General features: G+C 35.6%; 1 protein-coding gene across 4 annotated transcripts; it reads right to left on the bottom strand.

Moving 5' to 3' along the window:
- Nucleotides 1-209: 209 nt before the first annotated feature.
- On the bottom strand, nucleotides 210-11,643 carry LOC129438556 (protein NLRC3). Of its 4 annotated transcripts, none has more exons than XM_055197329.2 (10): nucleotides 11,322-11,631; nucleotides 10,945-11,027; nucleotides 10,691-10,774; nucleotides 8,893-10,620; nucleotides 8,634-8,807; nucleotides 7,950-8,123; nucleotides 6,341-6,514; nucleotides 4,585-4,758; nucleotides 3,550-3,718; nucleotides 210-679 (listed from the first exon to the last, which is right to left on the bottom strand). In XM_055197329.2, exons 2-10 carry the CDS (start codon nucleotides 10,983-10,985, stop codon nucleotides 662-664), a joined length of 2,736 nt encoding a protein of 911 aa, XP_055053304.2. In that variant the 5' UTR covers nucleotides 10,986-11,027; nucleotides 11,322-11,631; the 3' UTR covers nucleotides 210-661. The 4 variants fall into 4 exon arrangements, with proteins under 4 accessions (XP_055053304.2, XP_055053306.2, XP_055053307.2 ...); XM_055197331.2 differs by having other exon boundaries at nucleotides 3,535-3,718; nucleotides 11,322-11,627; XM_055197332.2 differs by lacking the exon at nucleotides 11,322-11,631 and having other exon boundaries at nucleotides 10,940-11,033.
- Between the last annotated feature and the right edge of the window lie 2,471 nt (nucleotides 11,644-14,114).

The following is a 14,114-nucleotide window of genomic DNA, read 5'->3' as shown; positions in this document are numbered from 1 at the left end:
AAAAACAAATTATACAAAACATTATACTATATTATATTATACTAACAGTAGTACTGGTGCTAATGGTGTATGAATTTCACCTGTCATGACATTTCCTACTATGTGGATTTAACTTTAATAAAACTGAGATGATCAGATCAAGTTAGGCTAGGTGTATGATGGAGCAGAGAAACTGATATCAGGAACCAAGATAAACACAGACAGTGTAGTTCACTCAAAATCCTATCTTTATTTTGAGGGATTCATTTATAGGTAAAAGAGAAAATAAAACTGGCACAAACAGGAAAATAGAAAATAACAGTAGGAAATAGGAAATTTACACATTTGCTGAGAGTACAATTTTTTTTAATAAAAAATCTTATGCTAAGCTTATACATCTCTGTAAAATATATACATGGACACATTGTGTACTTTTGTAAATCGTACAGTTGTATTTATTTTAGCATTTGTACTTTTATAAACAATCTCAAAAAGTTTCTTCATTAACACAAACCCATTTGAGAAACTCTGTCCTAAACACATATCACACACAGGTGAAGGACTGTAAGAGAATTAACAGTAATGTTTATAACTGTTATGTCACACACAAACACACGCACAAGGATATCTTTAAGTCTCTGTTGCTTGTGTCTCTTCCTCGGTTACTTCAACAGCAGAAGTTTCAGCCAACGATGAAAAGCTGTTAAAACAAACAACCTGTTCTTATATCTGTTCACAAGTATTTATAATGCATCATTTGTCTGCTCTGCTTTTTTATTTAACTTAATGTCACAGAGTCATATGAAGGACTGTTTATGGTTATTATTTTTTTATTATACCTTTATTTAACCAGGGAATAAAATCACATTGAGATAAATATCTCATTTACAAGTGAGCCCTGGCCAAGGTAGCAGCACACAATAGACAACATAAAAACAGATTTAGTACATAGAACAATATTCCCAACAATAAGTAAGATTAAGAACAAGTGCAGACAGTGTGGAATGTTCGGTTAAGATACAGCTTAAACTCATTCATAGAGATAAATACACTCAGTTGCAATGACCTTTGGATCTCATTCCAAGCAGTTGATGCACTATAAGTAAAAGCAGTTTTTCCAAACTCTGTCTTCATTAAAGGAACATTTAAAAGAAAATATTTACTTGAACGCAGATTATACCCTTGACTACTGATAGTTAGTAGATTATTCATGTAGCTGGCCAACTATGGCCTTATACACAAATATAAGCCAATGCTTGTATCTTCTCAAGTGAAGCGAAGGACAACATACCATTTCATACAATGCACAGTGATGAGTATAATGATTGGTACGAGTTATAAATCTTAAAGCAGAATGATAAACAGAGTCCAATGATTGTAAAAGAGCCTTAGTGGTATTTCTATAAAAAACATCTCCATAATCTAAGACTGGTAAGAAGGTAGCTTCCACCAACTTTCTCTTTGCCGACTGAGAAAAACAAGCACTATTTCGAAAGTAAAACCCCAGTTGTAACCTTAACTTAGACAACAAATGTAACTTAAATGATAAATCCTCTTCCAACACAAAACCTAGATATTTATAAGAGGAAACTAGCTCTATAGAATTATCATTCAATCATCAAGAGATGATACACACTTATTTTTCCTTGAGAAGACCATGTATTTTGTTTTTTTATCATTCAGGACTAATTTTAAAGAGACAAGGTTATGCTGAACTATTGCAAATGCTTCCTGCAACTTTAAGATGCAACTATTAATGGAGGGTGCAGAGCAATAAATTATGGTGTCATCGGCATACAAATGAATATTTGCATCTGATAAATTATCGCCAAGATAGTTTATATATAATGTAAATAGCAGGGGACCCAAAATGGACCCCTGTGGCACACCAGATTCAATAATAAGCTTGTCAGAGAGAAACCCCTTAATTTGCACCCTTTGACACCTATTCTTTAAGTAGTTCTTAATCCAGCCTAATGCAGTTTCAGAAAGGCCGATACTATGTAAACACGATAAAAGAATACCATGATTGACAGTGTCAAAAGCTTTAGCTAAATCAATAAACACCGTGGCAGTGGCAGTTACCGTGCTATGATTCTTTCTGAACCCGGACTGATACCTGAAAAGAATACTATTTCTAGATAAAAATTCCTTCAGCTGTTCACTGACAATAGATTCTAAAATTTTGACTATCACTGATAGCTTGGAAATCGGTCTATAATTATTTAAGATGGTTGGATCTCCACCTTTCAACAGGGAACAACTAAGGCAGATTTCCAGACATCAGGAACGAAATTCTGATCCAATGATAAATTAAAAATATAGGCTAATGGGCCAGCAATAATCTCAGCAGCTAATTAAAAAAAATATGGCTCAATTTCATCAGATCCTGCAGACTTCTTAATATCCAAGTTTTTTACATTTTTCAAAACTTCACTTCTTGAAATAATAGAACATATAAAAGTAGGACTGGCTTCTTTCAGAGGAGGAGATGGATTTGGTATTACACTTTTGGTATTATAAAATTGAACCTGAAGAAAAAAAATGCTTATTAAAAACATTACCATATCCGTCCTGCTAGTAAGAAGGCTATCTTTTACTAAAATTTGATCAGGAAAATCATTATATGAAGTGGAGGGTGAAAGTGAATTGATGGTCTTCCAAAATTTAACAGGGTTTTTAAGATTTTGTGAAGTTTCATTTAAATAATATTTAGATTTTGATCAACGTATAAGAGCTGTACATTTATTTCTCAACGTTCTAAACGCTACCCAATCTCTTTCTGTATCTGATTTCCTCGCTATGGCCCAAGCCAAATTCCTTTCATGAAGAAGTTCAGATAATTCATGTGAGAACCATGGATTGTCACATCCTTTTACTCTGAATGTCCTAACAGGTGCATGCCTGTTTACAATCTTCAGAAATAAAGTGTGAAAATACTGCCATGGTGATATGGCTAGGAACTCCACTCTCATTACAGCGTAATAATCAAGGACTTTGCTGCTCCAATGATATACGCAGTGCCCAAAAGTAATCCCCTGCTATTGAAAGTTACCAAGGGGACAATATTCAGGTGCTGTGTAATATCATTGCGACCATGTTACGGCAGCAAAGTCCTTGATTATTAGGCCAGAATGAGAGCACAGTGCCAGCCATATCTGCCTAGAAAATCACAACTTTTCATTGTCTTAGTACACGATGTAACTACAGAAGAGTCAAGTTTTAAATAGGAAAAATATTGAAACTTTTTGGTCATTTTTGAGCGCGATGCTAGTGGCCTCTGCATACACTGTAATTTATAACTTTTTTATGTACACAGATAATTGTCAAAGAGCGCTTTAGCATAATAACACTATATGCTAACTGCACTCTTTAGCGTTTGTACTCTGCATAATTAAAGTGGATCTGAGCCAAATAAAATACAGCTTAAAGCTGAAAATCCTACAGAGGCTACACTGTTAAAGTTTATTTACTTCATATTATCCTATCAAAAAATATTAACTTGACATCAATCGATGACAGTGAAATTATAAATCATAATTGATAAATACAAACCTTTGCTCATCGTACTTTGCTCAGTTTGTAATTTGGATCCTTTGCCATAGCAGAGATCAGCTTCATTCCTACAGCTCCCAGAGGATTTCCAGTCAGAAACAATTCTCTCAGGTGTGATGGGTTTGATCTCAGAGCTAAAGTCAGAGCAACACAACCTTCATCTGTGATATTACAATCACACAACCTGTAGAGAACAGTAAAAACACACGTCACTCTTTCATTTAAAAGCGTGTTTCATTTATTTATCCATTTATCTGTGCACTTTTTGTTCTTTATTGTGAGGCATAAAATGTCTTCACTAATCAAAAATGTTTCTTGTGCTCCTGAATATGTTAGTGGTATAGCATTGCATTAGCAGCGTGAAATGTCATGAGTTCAAAATCAGGCAACACACATGCTGATACCTTGTAATGCACTGTAAGACACTTTGGATAAAAGCGTCTGCCAAATGCATAAATGAAAATTATTGCTAATGAAGTGTCAAAAGTCCCCTGCTTATGTTATTAGAAAACATGCTGCACAACATTTTGTACATGTAAATATAAGTGCTTTCTTAAATATTTCGCAGCGCAATTTATAATTGTCCACTTAAAACTTTAAATACTTAATTAAGTCAGGATCTGAATGACAAACACAATTAGAATTGCATAAAAATACATTTTCATGTAAATTTTACATTAAAGTCTGTAAAAGATAAATGAAAAAGGCATTTAATGTCCTTTCTATAGCAGTATGCCTTAACCCTGCTGTGACACTTAAAAAACCCTGTTCAAATAAATGTTTTTCTTCTTGAATAATTATTGCAGATCAAATATTCGACAAGTCGCGCACTTCCTTGATTTTTATCATCATATTTTATTGACTATTATTAAATACTAGTTGTTGCAGCCCTACAATGAAGTTATTCCTCATATGTTGTTAAGCACAACATTAGCAGTGGCACAGTGTTTATAGGTCATTATAAATTAACATCATCTTATAGTTCAGTGGTTAAGTCACTCTGATAATGGATAATGTCTCTCTGAGAATTATTAGTAGAGATAATTTTACCACAATTGCTCCAGTTTACATTGAGGATACTTCAGTACATCAGATAGCAGCTTCACTGCTAAATCTCCGAGATAATTCAAAGACAGACTCAGATCTCTCAGGTGTGATGGGTTTGATCTCAGAGCTGAAGACAGAGCAGCACAACCTTCGTCCGTGATATTACAACCACTCAACCTGCAGAAAACACTGTTAGTGTGGGGATGTTTAAGCAGTGTGTCATGAATTTCCATTAAATCCTGATGTAATCACATTATGTTTTATTATCTAACGCCACAACTACCATGTTTGATATAAAAACAATAATATGCAACAAGCAAAAAAAAAACATATAAGAAAGTTTTGTGGCAGTTGTAAGAACTTCAAAATTATGAATAAGAATTTGAACAACAGATGTGTTAAAAATGTGTATATAAAACCGCCACTAAAACCAAGACGACAACACATGAATAAGTTGCTGGCTGAGGGTTGCCGGAGTCATACAGATACAAACTGTCTCAAGTTTTTTGCAAACTGTTGTTGGGCGTTTAAGCGGGATAAAAAATGTTGGGTCAACACGTCAGATCAAAACAATACTTTATGGCCTTCCTAAGGCAGAGGAAATCAAAAACCTGTTGTTAGAATTTATGTTCAATACAATTCCGGCACAGCACACTCAGAAGTTAAATATATGCTCTTGGCATTTTCACAAGGACTGCTTTGTGAACCGTTAACTCATCAATTAAGAGAAAACGCTTCCCTGCCAATGACGAGCCCTTCCGCCAATCCGAATTTCCGCCACTATCCACCAGATGTCGTACTTACCCAACTTATACAACCCGGAAGCAACCCCTCACATCAAACAGTTCAAACTCAGTGTATGTTTTGATCATCGCTCTGAATCAGATTTCTATCAGAAGTCTTTCACAAAAATGCAATTATCTCAGCTTTTTGCTCAAAATTTGTTATTTTTGAAGAAACCTACTCCATATATAAGAGGTGATAAAAAGAGAACTAATGAAGGTAGGATGAATTGGGTTTTTTTTTTGGTTGAAAGCAGAGGGCAAAACATACATTGAGTTTTAACCGTTTTAAACTGAGTGAATGCTTTAGTGTTCTATAAGTTGGGTAAGAGCGCCAACTAGTGGATAATAGTGGAAATATAGATTGCTGTAAAAACTCCTCACTGGCAGGGAAGTGTTTTTTTCTTAATTGACGAGATAACTCGTCAATGGCAGGGAAAGAGTTAAACACAGGTGCTTTATTTAATAAATAATTGCATTTAAATTCTGTAAAATAATACATTTAATTGTTATTTGGTGTAATCATTTCTTATGCCCTTTTTAGGCTGTGCACGCTTGCTTGAGTTGTTTTGGTAACGGTTGTCTGTGCCTCTGAACTCTCTCTCTCTCTCTCTCCAACACGCACTGAACACAGTTGACCTATAACAGTAGATTAAGCAATCTGACCAATCTGGACATTTGGGGAGGCGGGTTTTAAAGAGATGGGTTCTAAATCCAAGTGTTTTAATTGACGAGACAAAATCGGTACAGCACATAGGCAACTTGTAAGAATAATAAGGCATTAATTTAAGTTTTAATCACATATATGTAATCTGGAAGACCAAAATGTTACAAAAATGTGCTTTTTTCACCACAGTAGGTGCTCTTTAACCAAGTAAAGGCATTTAACTGGATGTTTGTTAAATGTCTCTCTGATTGACAGTTATATAAAGTCTTTGAGAACCACATCACGTGTGACTACAGAAAAATTACCTTACTTCAGTATCTTCAGTTTACACTGAGGATTCTCCAGTACAGCAGACAACAGCTTCACTCCTAAATCTCCAAATGTATTATTAGTCAGAATCAGTCCTCTCAGGTGTGATGGGTTTGATGTCAAAGCTGAAGACAGAGCAACACAACCTTCATCTGTGATATTACAACCCCTCAACCTGTAGAGAACAAATGACACACACTTCAGTCCCTCAGATCACAACACACACACATCAGATCAACATGGATTTGCACTTATATTAGGCCTGGTTGCCTTGATCTGTGCCCGAGCACGACTGTACCACTTCCCCACTGGCTTGCACTCTTCATCGATCTGTGCCCGAGCACGCTTTCATCATTAAAGGTCTCGTTCTTCCTGTGTTTTTGAAGCTTTGATTGTGTTTACAGGGCACAATATATCGCGTTCATGTTTAACGTGTAAAAAAATACGGTACTTTTACACAATTTACTTATCTCTATAGCTCTGTTTTCACTGTCTTCAAAACAGGCTAATGTCTTCCTTGTTCTATGAAGTTCCTCCTTCAGAAATACGTAATGAGTCCTGATTGTGTAGTTTGTTTAGTGTTTTCACATTAGCACTTTTGGTGCGCACCCGGGGTCGATTGACATCAGAGTTCCGGACATTTGGATGATGTGAACGCTGTCTGCCAAACTCGGGTGCGCACCCGCGAAACGTACTCGAGTCCGCTTAAAAACGGTGGTCTGGGGTTCGTTTCATGTGAACTCCAGATCGGTTCGCTGCTAATGTGAGCGCAATCGTACCAAATCCCGGAAGTGAACCACTGTTAATTACGTATTATATGGAATGTCCCACCAAAACAGACGTGTGTGTGTGTGTTTGTGTGCGTGCACTTACCTTGACAACAAAATGCATAGAATGCTTGCTTGAGTTTTGTTCTTATTTTTTTAATCCTTTGGTTTTGTTTTCAAAGAAATAATACAGAAACGCACTTTCGTCTTTCTGCAATGATGGAAGTAAATAAACAGCGACTTTTGTTCAAGGTGTGAGTTAAATCACTCTTCAACTTAGCTTATCTTTGTTTTCACCGTCGCAAATGGAAATACCTATGACGCAGTTTTTTTTTTAACTGACGGGAGGGGTTCTGGTGGGCCAATCACAGCGCTTGCGGTCCACGTAGAACTGACGCGCTGTTAAAAATTTGGGGGGTGCACGTCAGCTACGCAGAGCTACGCACAGGCTACGGATAACCTACGGCGTAGAGTTTACCCACGACTATAAATCGGGCTTAATTCGTTGAATCTGATTAGACCATTAGCATCGGGCAAAAAATAAAAAAGAAGAGTTTCAATATTTTTCCTATTTGAAACTTGACTCTTCTGTAGTTACATCGTGTACTTAGACCGACAGAAAATTAAATGTTGTGATTTTCTAGGCAGATATGGCTAGGAACTATACTCTCATTCTGGCTTTATAATCAAGTGACTTTGCTGCTGTAACATGGCTGCAGGAGGCGTAGTGATATTACACACTGCCCGAAAATAGTCCCCTGCTATTGAAAGTAACCAAGGGGACTATTTTCGGGCAGTGTGTAATATCACTATGAGAATCACATCATGTGTGTATGATCTTACAAGAGTTTCTCCAGTTTACAGTCAGGATGCTCCAGTAGATCAGAGAGATGCTCCATTCCTAAATCTCCAAGATTATTCTCAATCAGATTCAGTTCTCTCAGGTGTGATGGGTTTGATCTCAGAGCTGAAGACAGAGCAGCACAACCTTCAGCTGTGATATTACAAGAATTCAATCTGTAGGGAACCAAGACACACAGATCAGATCAAGGTCATTTTGAAAGATCATTACATATCTAATACTCGAGTCACGCACCGTCAGACAAAGTCTGGTCTGATGCCTGAACTTTAAACTATTTTGTCACGTTACAGGACACGATTAGAGAAAGATTTATATAGAAGTTTATATAATTCAAAACATATTTTCATAAAGATCTGCCTGTGTTAAGTGTGTTTAATGTAAACAGATATAGATGTTAAAAGTGAAGTCTCTTGTCTGTCACCATTACTAGATCTGTAGTATCTGCAAATCATGTGAAAATCAATCACACTTAAACTAGATTTCATTACGTAATAATTGACTATGATCCTTTGAATAATGTAAGGAATTATTAAAGGTGAATTGAATAATGCACACCCACGTAATGTGTAGTAATGTGGCACGATGCGAAACGGAGTGTGCATTATTTTCAAATAATTCAAAGGACCGGAGTCAATTATTCCTTACATAATGTCATGGCATCTTACATTAGTTTCTCCATTTTACATTCAGGACTCTTCAGTACATCAGAGATCAGCTTCACTCCTGAATCTCCAAGATTATTCTGAGACAGATTCAGATAAGTCACATGTGATGGGTTTGATGTCAGAGCTGAAGACAAAGCAACACAACTTTCAGCTGTGATATTACCAGAACCCAACCTGTAGAGAAATAAAAAAATATCACATTGGTTTGTAACAACACCATTAATAATGTGTTAAGAGTAAAGTGATTCTTCATACTTACGTAAGTGATCTGAATTCACAAATCACAGGCAGAAGCTTCTGAAGAACTTTCTGTGCTTGAGAAAAGTTTTTTTTAACAATACGATTCATGTTAAACTCCTTCTGCTCGCGTTCTGAACTCAGCCACATAAAAACTAAAGCTGACCACTGAGATGAAGAGATTTTGGCTTTCTGTAATATTCTAAACTTCAGATACTTTTGGATTTCCTTCACTAGTAAAACATCACCCAGTTCACTCAGACACTGAAGCAGATTGATGGATATCTCGGGTGAAGGATTCTCCCTGATCTTCTGTTTGATGTAACTGATTGTTATTACATTGTTATGATTGCTGCGTCCTGTCTGTATCCTCAGACCTAGTAGGAGATTCTGATTCGACTCCAGCGACAAACCCAGAAGAAAACAAAGGAAAAGATCCAGATGTCCATTTTTACTCTGTAGAGCCTTATCTGTAGCTCTCCGATACAGTTCATGTATTGAAAGCTGATGTGTTTGAATCGGTTGAATTTGTTCAAACACATTTAGGTTGTTGTTCATAAAAGAGAGGTGCACATGTAGAGCTGCTAGATATTCCTGAATTCTCAGATGAACAAAGCTGTAAACTTTCCTCTGACACAAACCAAACTCCTCTCTGAAGATCTGAGTACACAATCCTGAGTACACTGATGCTTCTGATACAAAAATGCCACACTCTCTCAGGTCTTCATTACAGAAGATAACATTGCCTTTCACAAGCTGCTCAAAAGCCAGTTTACACAGTTTATAGATCATGTCTTTATCCTTCATGCTCTTCTTAAAGTTGTCCCGATGTTTAATGTTCGTCTGAATGAACAGGAAGTGTGTGTACATTTGTGTTAGAGTCTTGGGGATCTCTTGACTCTGCGCTTCCCTAAATATTCTCTCTAGAACAGTGCCTGAAATCCAGCAGAAGACTGGGATTTGACACATGACGTAGAGACTCCTGGATGACTTCAGGTGTGAGATGATTTGATCAGACAGACTTTCATCATTGATTCTCTTCCTGAAGTATTCCTCCTTCTGTGGATCACTGAAGCCTCGTACCTCTGTGACTCGATCAACACACTCAGAGGGGATGAGATCAGCTGCTGCTGGTCTGGAGGTGATCCAGATGAGAGAAGAGGGAAACAGATTCCCCTTGATGAGGTTTGTCAGCATCACGTCCACTGAGGTTGATTTACGTACATCACACAACCTCACACTGCTGTGAAAATCCAGAGACAGACGACACTCATCCAAACCATCAAAGATGAACAACACTTTATATTTATCACTGAAGATTTCCATTTCTTTTGTCTCTGGGAAGAAAAGATGAAGAAGATCTAAAAGACTGAGTGTTTTGTCCTTCATCAAATTGATCTCTCTGAAAGGAAGTGGAAATATGAGGTGGACGTCCTGATTCTCTTTCTCTTCAGCCCAGTCCAGAATGAACTTCTGTACAGAGACTGTTTTTCCAATGCCAGCGACTCCCTTTGTCAGCACACTTCTGATGTGTTTGTGTTGTTCAGGTAAAGGTTTAAAGATGTCATTACATTTGATTGGTGTCTCCTCTGCCTCTCCACTTTTAATCTCTGTGATGTTGAGCTCTGTGTAGATCTCATTCAGTAGTGTTGGGTTTCTCTTCTTTGATGTTCCTGGATACAAAAATCTAAACTTCTCTCTCAGATTTGATTTAAATGTGTTCAGGACTTTATTAAGTTTAGAGTCACGGCTGTGAAATGAAAACAGAAGTTAGAGAAGTACATGTAGAAAGCAAATAAGATTTTAAGTCTATAGTTTACCTGAATTGAGGATACAAATATTGGGGTCGATTCACAGACTGCTCAAACTTCATCTTTTTACAGACAGGTTCGGTTACGACTGACCTGGAAGAGAATCAAATACATTTCTGAGATCTGAGGGTAATGTGAAAAACACTGTGTTAAAATGTAAAGATAAAATTCCTACAAATAATTCCCATCATTTTAACAAAACACACCCCTATATAAAATGTCTAATTATAATCATATAATAATTTCTATGAATGTTGCGTCACTTTTGGTCAGGCCATCTCTTCATTTCTATTGGTGGATCCATTGACCGCTCACTCTTCACAGACGACTCTGATCTCTTCTGATGCTTAAACACACAAACATGTGGATTTAAATAACATTTATTTATCTATTTTAAATGATGTGTGATGTTTTTATTTACACTTTAAACCCTTTCACAAATGTGTCTCTTAGTCTGACTCAAATACATTTCATAAATCAAAAATCACCTCACGGAAAGGTTAAGCTAGTACACTGTTTAAATATTACTACGTGTATAGGTGATATAGTTAAATACAGATAATGGCCAAAAAACGGCTAGATTAGTTATTAAGAGTTATCTGCCAAGACTTTATATAAAGTAAACATTTTACCGGATTACCTTAAACAGTTTCCACCACTTCTTCTACCCCAGCTACCATAAAAAGATAAACATAACCGCTCTCCATCACGTACGTTATCCAGATTAATATCTAAACGTTTTTTCCTCTTACTGATATAAAAACAGAATTCAACGGTAAAATAAAGCAACTATCAGCGATGGGTTATTTTAAGTACTGCTTCATGAACCCTCACAACATTTATGAATCTTATGTTTTGCATCTTCTTTTTGTGTGATTTGCGGCAGTCTGTTTTGCTTCTTCTTCGGATTTATTAGCGGGTCGCATATCAACTTTTTGGTGAATACCGCCACCACTTGTGCTGGAGTGTGAAGTGACCAGTCAAGGCGTAGGGTGAAGTCAGGTAAAGTGGGACACTTTTTGGTAAAGTGCATTTTAAACAACCTTAATCAGTTAGAATGTATTAAAATTGTATGTTTTTTGTTTAAATAGATTGTAATGAAGGTCACTATGGTGAAATTTTTACAAATTTATTAACAAACTGTTCATCTTTAAAACATCATCTGACAGCAATTTGAAAAATGACAACCAGCCCACATCTGTGAAGTCACACCAATCACAACCTTTATTTTATATTCAATAGACATTCAGCTACAACATAGTAACAATTGTTGTGATTGGCTTACAAAATTAACCCCTTACAGTACCCAAAAGCTTTAGTGTCCCACTCAACCTGATGTCCCACTCTACCTGAATTCACCCTAGGTTAAAAGATGTCTGTATTGGTATTTTTGGACTTTTTTAAAATTAATTAATTAAATGATAAAATAAAATAAAACATACGTCCCAAATTTCAAAATTAAATGATAAAATAAAAATTAAAACATTAAATTATTTTTTTTCATTTTCAACGTGATGTATTTGTGGTTTTTTTTAAATTAAGTAATTAAATGATAAAATAAAAAATTAAATTGCAAAATATGTCCCAAATTTGAAAATTATATGCTAAAATAAAAAACAAAACATTAAATTAAATTATTTCATTTTCAACGTGATGAAGCATTATTCTGACCAAAGTGAAAAATAAAAATAAATTGATGATTTGACATTTAATTTCTCATATAATCTTGAGGCACTATACTAATGCAACTGTAATGCAACCCTTTGACCAGTATTAATAATGGTCAAGTGAACTCGGGTCAGTTTTATTATGCAAGTTCATTGTTTTATTACAAAAGCATAAATCTTCATCAATGTATGTATATATGAATTAATATATTAATTAAAAGCAGTAGATAAGAATACATGTAAATCATAACAGTCATCAGAATTCAAGTCTTATTTTAATAAATTAATTTTGAATAAATAAATAAATAAATAAAGCAAAAAAAACCCAAAGCACTCACAGTTCTGAAATAAAATATTGCCCCCCTTGGTAAATATGAGCAAAATCTCCATTGTTTCTCCTTTTTATCTTTTATTCTAAAAATTCACAAAATACAATGTTTTATTGATTTAACATACTTGCAAGTGGGAGGATCACATTATATATTTTCAAATAGGCTACATATATTTTCGCTGGTCACAATTATTGCCCCCCAAATTAAATATGTGAACAATTAAAAAGCCTTGCAAATGTTGACATTCAAGCAATTTTATGTGCACACAGTTTAAAGTGTATGCACAGAGAGGCACGTTTAAAGAGCACCGATTATGGCCTTTTTAAAAGATGTATAAGGCTTGGGTGTGCCCAGAATGTGTGTGTGAAGTTTCAGCTCAAAATACCCCACACATAATTTATTATAGCATGACCACAATGTCCCTATTTTGGATGGGAGCAAAAACACATGGGGCTCTATCATACACCTGGCGCAATGCAGGGCAATGCGTGACGCAAGTGTATTTTGCTAGTTTCAACCAGGCGCAATGATAATTTTCACGTTTAGCGCCACGTTGTTTAAATAGCAAATGCATTTGCGCCCAATTTTGCAACCATGGCCGTTCTGATCTAAAAACGAGGTGTGTTCAGGCCCATTGTTGGCACGTTGTTTTTTTGTGGCAACTAAAATAGACTACACCATTGACTAACTAAAACCTGGTCTAAAGTCTATGGCGCAATTTTTTTTGTTATTTAATGAGCGTGTTAGTAATATGCGTCTAAAACGGGACGACAACGCGGGTTTGCTTATCACATACATGAATGCGCAGCAGCCCAAAAATGCTTTTAAATATGAAAGATTAAAGGATTGAATGTAAAAGATTATTATTGAGTCTCTTGAACATAAATGAGGACTGATTATGAGACGTTGGAAGGCGTAAAGAGCTGCTTCACCTGTAGCCTGGTAAGTAAATAAATGCTTTGCTTTAAACAAATGCATCTATTTTTAAATGCTACTTTATGGATTTAGTGTATATTATGACTCTGTACCTGTGGATATGGTGAGAAGAGAAACATTTTAAGTAATGCTTTGTAAATATCCCATGGCGCTGTCCCGGTGCTGAAATGCTATTGCTCTCCGCACATTTGTAAATTCTTTATCTTTTGTTTGTATTTTTAAAGTACAAACCTTTTCTTGCATATTTGCAAATTATTTTATGAGATTACATTGATTATGTAGGATATCAATACATTTACAGCAATTAAAAGCCTGTTATTTGTACTTCTATGACTGAAAAAAAGACTTTAAAGGTTTTAATCCAAAAAATTAAAATGTCAATAAAAATTAAAACAACACATTTTTTTTAACATTATTCTTAAACTTGGGGTCTTCTTCTTCCGCTTAGTTTTTCAGTTTACAAAGTCCGTCATCTAAATAGGGAGTAGACATAGCGGA

This window comes from Misgurnus anguillicaudatus, chromosome 24 (genome assembly GCF_027580225.2).
Source record: "Misgurnus anguillicaudatus chromosome 24, ASM2758022v2, whole genome shotgun sequence".
Taxonomy (NCBI): domain Eukaryota; kingdom Metazoa; phylum Chordata; class Actinopteri; order Cypriniformes; family Cobitidae; genus Misgurnus; species Misgurnus anguillicaudatus.
This window is presented reverse-complemented; position numbering and strand designations above follow the sequence as displayed.